This window comes from Dioscorea cayenensis, unplaced genomic scaffold (genome assembly GCF_009730915.1).
Source record: "Dioscorea cayenensis subsp. rotundata cultivar TDr96_F1 unplaced genomic scaffold, TDr96_F1_v2_PseudoChromosome.rev07_lg8_w22 25.fasta BLBR01000435.1, whole genome shotgun sequence".
NCBI lineage: Eukaryota > Viridiplantae > Streptophyta > Magnoliopsida > Dioscoreales > Dioscoreaceae > Dioscorea > Dioscorea cayenensis.
In genome coordinates this window covers 51,715-60,108 of record NW_024086826.1, presented here as the reverse complement: position 1 = coordinate 60,108, position 8,394 = coordinate 51,715, and the positions used below count along the sequence as shown (strand labels likewise).

Genomic DNA, 8,394 nt, shown 5'->3' with positions numbered 1-8,394 from the left:
ATTTTTTGAGAGACCTCATAATGAGCTTTAGGAAAATCTTTTGCCAACTCAACTTTTTCAATGAGTGTTGATGAGAAACATTTTTTCTTTTTATGAAAATTTTCATTCATCTATCATCATGTTTTCCTCTTTGTCACGAAATTTTCATTTTTCACTCTTCCCTTTCATTTCAAGAAAAAGAGTACTCATTTAGCCTTTCTGCTCAGGTGTCGAAAAGACCTCGAGATGCAGAGCTTAAAGAAATCTTTCGTCAACCTTCTTTCTCTAAATTCCAGTGTTGATGAGAGATATGTGAACTTTTCATACTTTCACTCAAAGGAATTTTTATTCTTCTTTTTCATTTCACCTTTTTACTCCAATGAGTCAAAAAAGGACCTCAAAGCTGAGCTTGAAGAAAGGGCTTCTGACTAGAAAAAATTCTCTTTTACTCCCAACAGTGTCGAGACTTCTGTACGTGGAATTAGAGAAATTATAAAAATTCTCTGTTACTCCCAGAAAGTCGAGGCTTCAGAGTGGAATGGAGAAATTTCATGAAAAATTTCACAAGCTACTCCCAATAAAAGCCAAAAGCTCGAGGTGAAATTAGAGAAATATGAAAATCCTCCGCTACCCCAAGAGAGCCAAAGCTTCATGGTGGAACTAGAGGAAAACATGAAAAATTTCTCTACACTCCCAAGAAAGCCAGCTCGGTGGAATTAGAGAAAATATGAAATTTCCTCTATTCCCAAGAGAGCCAAAAGCCTCATGGGTGGAATTGAGGAGAAAATATGAGTATTTTCCTAGTTACCCCCAAGAAAGCCAAGCCTCAGAGGTGGAATCGAGGAAAATATGAAAATTTCATCATTCCCCAAGAGAGCCAAGGCTCATGGTGGAATCTAGAGAAAATATGAAAATCTTTCTCGTTACCCCAAGAAAGCCAAGGCTCATGAGGTGGAATTAGAGAAAATATGAAAATTTCCTCTAGTTACTCCCAAGAGAGCCAAAAGGCTGCATGGTGGAATTAGAGAAAAATATAGAAAATTTTCTGCTTCTCCCAAGAAAGCCAAAGCTCAAGGTGGAATTAGAGAATGTAGAAAAGTCTCGCTTCGAGAAAGTCAAGGTGGAATTAGAGAAATTTCATGGGATTTTTCTAAAGGAAAGCTGCAAGAAAAATTACCAAAATACCACTCCAAATTCATCCTTTACTTTTTCCTCATTTTTACTCTCTCTAACCCATCCTTTCATTTTCCCATATTTTCCTTTCTTCTCTCATTTTACTCACCCTTCCATTTTTCCATATTTTTGTCTTCTCCTCAAATTCACCCTTCTATTTTTCCATATTCTTGTCTTCTCTCTCTCAAATTACCCTTCATCCATATTTTTCCCTTCTCTCTTCAAATCACCCTTCATTTTTATTTTCCTTTTCTTTCTCACTAACTTTTCACCATCCTCTCTCATCACTCATCCTCATTTTTCAATTTTTATTAATCTTTTTATCCTTCATTTTTCTTCTCTCTTTTCTAACTCATAAAAATCATCCTTCATTTTTATATCTCTTCATTTCTTTCATCATTTTTTTTACCAAAAATGCCCCTCACCAATAAACTCTTCCTCTATTTTTCAAAACAAAATATCATTGTTTTCTCTAAGGAGAACTATATGTAAGCTGCTAGTGAGAATAAAAGCAGGTAGCCTGCAACACAAACAGACAATGTCTTCCTTTCGAGCTTGCAGCCATTCATTTGTATAATAGCATTTAAAGTGGATGCAATTATCCTCTGCTCAAGCTTGTTTGTTTGTCCTTGATCACGTACCAAACGATGAATACTATTCTATCAGTCTATTATCATCCCAGTGCATGGAAGAGAAATAACATGGTTATTAACCTTATCAATCACTTTTCTTATTCTTGCTGTCTTTCTTCCAATACAGAATTCGATACTATACTGACTTAGCATGGCCTCTTTGGAATAGGGAGGCGAAGGACTGTTTGAATGGAGACCAACCTTCATCTCCAGCCTCACAAACATCACACAAGGAATTGGCCTAGTTACTCTTTTGCATAGATTACTCTCTGTCTCAACTTAGCCAGCTCCAATAACCTAGAATGCTTGTACTCATTAGCTTCATCTTCAACAGGAACTAGGAGACTCTCAACCATCTTTACAAATGCACCCAAAGAATCCTCTCTGCATCTACACAGACATGCAAACTCTTGTGTCTCTCTTCATAGACCGGGCCTCTCGTACTTTCTCAATCTCTCATCTTTTGCAGAACCTTTACTTCGGATAAGGATCCTAACGTCCATTTTCTTATCCATTCTCCTTTGAGTGTTCTCACGAGGATCAATAATAAAGCCGAGAAGCTTATATTCTGGGTTCTCTTCTATAGGAATATACAGCTTCTTATAGACTCTATGAGGCCATACAACCATCACCAATTAAAAATGGTTTCTGGCACAAACACAGTGAGGGAGAGAGAGAGAAGACGGAGGGCATCGAAAAGAGGCTGTTGCACACCAGATCGCAGATTAAGTCAAGACCGGCTTTTTGGTTGTGAGTGCACACAGGAGCAACTTGGTACTCGTTGATGGTGGTTCTCGTGATGTTGGAGCGGAGGTGGGCTGTGAATGCACGCATCAGACCACTGACTTCGCACTCAATGTTGAGGACTTTGAGGCCCGGATGCGCGTTGATGAGATCGTCGGCGTGTTTTTTTCATGGATGCGCACAGCGTCGCGGGTGAGAGGTTAGGGATGGAAAAGGAAAAAGTGGAAGCTTTGGCCCCATATCCCCACTTGTAGACGTCGGTGACGAGGTTGTACAAGGTGTTGACGAACACAGGGACGCTGGTACACAGTTGCCGGTTGTCTCCTTCGGTAATCGCCAAAAAAAACCGGCACTGCTTTGTTCTTGTTCTGAACCTTGTTCCTTGTGATGGAACCCATCCTGAGGTCGACAGCGCACTTCCCTTGACCTCGGCGGCGCCCATCGCCGATTAGATCCGGGGGTTTTTATGGAGAAGATAATGATAAAAATAAAGAGAGAGAGAAAAAAAGAGAGAGAGGGAGAGAGAGCACGAGAGAGAGAAAACCCGGGAGAGAAGAAAAGAGATTCATGCTAACTTGGATCATGATGCATGTACGTGCATGTGTTTTAAATGCATGAAAGAATCACAAAATGGTGGGACCCATTGCATTTTTCTTCTTAATGCATGAGAGATAGATCATGGGCAGCATATACATGCATGACATGCATTCAAAAAATTATTCAAAAGGTGGGACCCATTGCATTTTTCTTCTTAATGCATGAGAAATGGATCATGGGCAGCATATACATGCATGACATGCATTCAAAGAAAAATTAAAAAGTGTGGGGCCCGTTGAATATAAATGTATGATCATGTTCATCATGCAAAAAAATAAGACACTTCATTATTTTTCCCTCATTATTTAGATGGGAAGTATTAAAAAAACAAATATTAGTAACCTTTTTTCTTTGTCAGAAATAATCCCGTTGTTTTCTACAGGACTTTCTCTTTATCCGTCAAACACCTCTCTCGACTTCTTCACACCTTCCTCTCCCCGCCTTCCTTTTTCTTCTTCCTTCTCCCTTCTCCTTTTTCTTCTCACTTTTCTTTTAGAAACTCTCCTCAGTATCTTCCTCTTTTTTCTTTTTTTCTCGCTCTCCTCCTTGTCCCTGTCCCAAAAAATCCTCAACACTCGAAGAATCTCCAACTCCCGGGAGAGATTTTTTATTTTTGAATTCAAAATTTCATATCCCTATCCATAATCTTTTTTTATATATTTATTTTTATTTTATTTTATGAATTTCCTCCTTTTTTATTATTGTTCATATATTTTTGAAATTTCAAATGAAAATATATATATGTTATATATCTTTAAATATATAAATATATATATATATATATATTCTCTTTCCTTTTTTCCTTTTTTAGCATCCTGTTCCCCAAAAATCCTCAACACTCTGGAAAAATCTTCAATCACGTGAGATTTTTTAAAAATTTAAATTCAAATTTTTTTCCAATTCTTTTCACTTCTTCTTCTTCTTTTTGAATTTAAATTTCTTTTTAAAACTTCAAACTCCCTCTTTTTCCCTCTCTCTTTTATTCATTTTCATTTTTTTTAAATATCTTATTATTATTTTTTATTTTAATAATAAATTCCTAATGAATTAGGAATTAAAAAGAAACCATATAAACAAATAGGTACTTGGAAAAATTAAACTATTTTATTTATCAAATTATAAAATTAATAATGATAAATATCATATCTCTTATTAGATTAATATTTTTTTAAAACAACTCTTAGGTTAATTCATCCATAATAAATTTATGTCTTTTATTTATTTCCAGTTCATGTTTTCCTTAATCAGTTAATATTTTATATTAATATTTAAATAACTTTTCAAAATATAAATTTAGGGTAATTCATCTAATAATAAATTAAAGGTATTTATTAATCAAATTATAAAATTGATAATGATAAATAGTGTACTTTATCTTATTTTTAATTTTATAGTCTATATTTGGAAATTCAAATTTCATTAATAAATCAATTATTCAATATATTATTTGTTAATTTCTAATTTATTTGTTGTATTTGTTAATTGTGATGCTTTTAATTGATTAGGTTAAGGGGCCATTTGGTTTGCGGTAATGTTATATTACCACATAAGGAGATTACTATAAGTAATGAGATCGGGATAGCTATATGCCTAGGAATGTTGTGATCATCTATGATAATCCATGTTTAGTTGAGAACTCATATATACATAGAAAAATTTTAAATTTCCCAAAAAATATCCCTTGTATTTACAATTTTTAGCAAGTTCAAATTCAAAAATAAAATAAAAATTTGAGGTCAAAAATAATTAAATTATAATATCAAAAATTAGTTTTTGCATATTTTTCTCAAAAATACTTTTTATATCTAAAAATTTTGATCAAAATGGAAAGCTAATTTTCGAAGTTGAAATAAAATAAAAATTTGAGGTCAAAAATAATTAAATTATAATATCAAAATTAATTTTTGCATATTTTTTTCCCAAAAATACTTTTTATATCTAAAAATTTTTGATCAAATGGAAAGTTTAATTTTCGAAGTTGAAGATATTCCCAAAATAACATTATTGAAATTTTTTTTTTTTATCCAATGGGTAAATTATGCGGTCTTTGAAAATTATATATATTTTTTTAAACAAAGAGCATATTTGTCTTAAAAAATGTTTCAGATTACCACCATCTTGGTCACTCTCATCATTGGGCCAAAAAATTTATGCTTTGGCCCATCCCAAAAAATTTACTCTTTGGCCCAGCCCAAACCCAAATCCAACGAGCCTCATGAAATGTTTAGGCGGCCTGGGCCTGCCCAAATGTTAAATTCGAAGCCCATGGCCCAGCTCATGGGCTTGGCTTGTTGGATCAATTTTTGGATCGAAATAGGGATCGACTATTGTTATTTCTTTTTAACTTTTAATCAATTTTATTTTTTACTTTTTTATATTTTTATTGTAAAAATATAATATAAGATGCGATAGTGATACCATATAAACTTATAAAGTATATTTTGAGAATTGATTATCAAATTATTCTCAAATATTCTTTCTCTTAAAATTAGCTCCTCTAATTATGTCATTGTCTCATTTTTTTAATATGGCAAAATATTTCAAAATCTTTGTAACTTAGGATCAAAAATATGTTCTTATCTTTTTTTAGATCATTCTATGATTCTATCAATGTATAAAATAGGGCCTATATATACTTGCTTGATCATTCTATCATTGTTTATTCTTTGTGAAATTTTTCAAATTTTACATTATTAATATTTAATAATAAATCCAATGGGTCGACCTCATGAGTCGACTCACTAGAGTAGCTCATATCCAATCCAAAGTTTGTTTGGGTCGGGCTTGGATTGACCTGTTAAACAATAACTTTAGATTGGGTTTGGATCGGGCTTAGGCCGGCCTTGGGCCAAATGATGAAAGTGACATCTTGGTAATCCAAAAGTATTTACCTATTTTCGGTGGTAATGGGATTACCAAGTTTTCTAATAATATCCCAACGTTGATAATCGGTGCAGTAATGTGAAAAACATTACCGCAAACCAAACGCACCCTCTAAAAAGATTCCGATGGGATTTGGTAATGCAATAGAAATTGCGAATGCTGCCGCTATCTGGTAAAAATTTCTATTGTTGAAGATATTTCATTTTTATAAAAAGTAGGGTGGCACCCAATTACTCGAGATTTCAAGAATAAGATAAAAAATAATGAAGTAAGAAATAACGATCCGTAATTTATTATTTCATTATTTTTAGTATTTTTATAAAGGACAACTTTATTTGTGTTAATTTTTTGTCGGGCTTAGTCTCATTAGATTCAAGATTACCATTAAATTAAATGAAGATAATATAATTTATTTAAATTATATGCTATGAATATTAATATTACGACTCATCATTAATATGGATATCAATAATTTCATAAGTATATCATTAATCTAGTTTAATATAAATAGATTGTCAGTTTATATTTAATTTTTCATTGGGAAACAATAATCAATCCGTATTATTCTATAAATTAATTTAAATTATATAATAAAAATTTGTACCGCCCAAGAAGAAAAATTAATTTATTTATAAAAATATTTAAGAAGGAAACCATTAATAGGGCGTACACAACATCACAATATATATATATAACGAAATATTTTTAAATATTTTGTTTTCCCATACCAAAACATCTAAAATTAGATTCTTCTGAAAGTAATGTGTTACTTATATGTAATAAATTTATTACCATTTACTTATATATTCTCAATATGAAATTAATTTAAAATTTACTTAAACTAAATATTTTTAATTAAGAATTATAAAAACTACTCAAGTGAAAAATTTTTGTCATATCATTATTGTATTAATTAATTTGAAGAAAACAAAGAATCAAAAGAATACCTTATGCTAGTAATTACCAATGTATATAAAATATACAAATATAACTACAATTACTATAGTTTCATCTAAGAAACTTTGATATATGAATATAGTTGAATATGACTTTTTGATAACAGTTAGTTATTAGAGGGGTGTATTACAAGGGCATGAAAATATTTTCGTAATTCTAGTTTTTAAATTACTTACAAATTATTAGAGGAATTGTATGGCTAAACCACTAAGGTATTTATAATTTAACCTAAATTAATTATGATTTATTGAAACCATAAATTATAAATAACAAAATGCAAAGACAAGACCATCGAATTCATCTTTTGTATATGATTTTATCATGGCATTACTAATCTCAAAGGATAAATATATATCACTTAACTTTATTTGACTAATCCTCAACTTCGATAAAAAGTAATATTATTTGATTGTAATATTTATTATGAATATTAATATTTAACTAGAAATCATCCACTTTCATTGAAAAATCAAAAATTAATTGAAGTGATTAGCAATAATTAGGATGAAGGTGCAAGGATATTGATGGGAAGTGCAGTAATACTTTAAAAATTATTGTGGATTCATGAGTACTCTGTAGCTGTTGGATAAAACTGATAATGATTTTATAATTTTGAAACATGATTGGAATGATATAATTTGACAAATTAGTAGAGGTTAACTCGGACTATAATATGTGCTAATATCAAAATATATATATATTAATATCTTGTGTAAAGCAAACTAGTCTTAGGAATGGTAAAAGTGTAAAACAGAATTTTATGGATTTTATGAATTTTTTTTCCAGATTTTTCATTAATTTGATTGTTTTAGAATCCTTTATGGATATCGAAAACATAAATATCGGTGCTCCAGCTCAGCAATCAGCCAACCCGAGACTGTAGTACCCCTTACGTCGGGACAATATTTTAGGTAGGCAGATTATGTCAGCCTCAAGACAGTCAGCAAATGGACTTTATTGGTCCAATTAACACCACCAGGTTTATTTTTTAAATTTTTTTTTAGACAAAGACCCCACGTTATCAATCAAACAATGATGGAAAGATGAATGAAATCATTATTGTACCATTTTCATAGGTCCATGCGTGATCCCCTAATTAATGTACAACTTGTGTATTTTCATAAATAAATAAAATTAAATATATAATATTAAAAAGCCTTTATAAAACAATTTAGATTTTTTTTCCTCACTTAAACGTGGTTTTTAAAAATATTATATATATATATATATATATTTATTTAATTACCTAAATAAATAATTAAAAAATACAGAATTATGTAAGACGGTGAATGCGCCACAGACAATTTCTTTTCACCTCTTTTTATTTTTTTTTTTTACACTTCCACATTTGATATTTGTATTTTTAATAGTTTTTAATACAATATTTTTACATTCTAACCCATAAATTTTTTTCACCGTTTTCCTTTGT

The 8,394-nt window shown here is 30.9% G+C and overlaps 1 protein-coding gene across 1 annotated transcript; it reads right to left on the bottom strand.

Moving 5' to 3' along the window:
• Positions 1-2,050: 2,050 nt before the first annotated feature.
• On the bottom strand, positions 2,051-2,970 carry LOC120254407 (splicing factor-like protein 1; the record flags this gene model as incomplete). Its single annotated transcript, XM_039262524.1, has 3 exons — positions 2,711-2,970; positions 2,229-2,393; positions 2,051-2,174 (listed from the first exon to the last, which is right to left on the bottom strand). Coding segments are annotated over exons 1-3 (549 nt in total), but the record flags the coding sequence as incomplete, so codon positions are not given.
• Between the last annotated feature and the right edge of the window lie 5,424 nt (positions 2,971-8,394).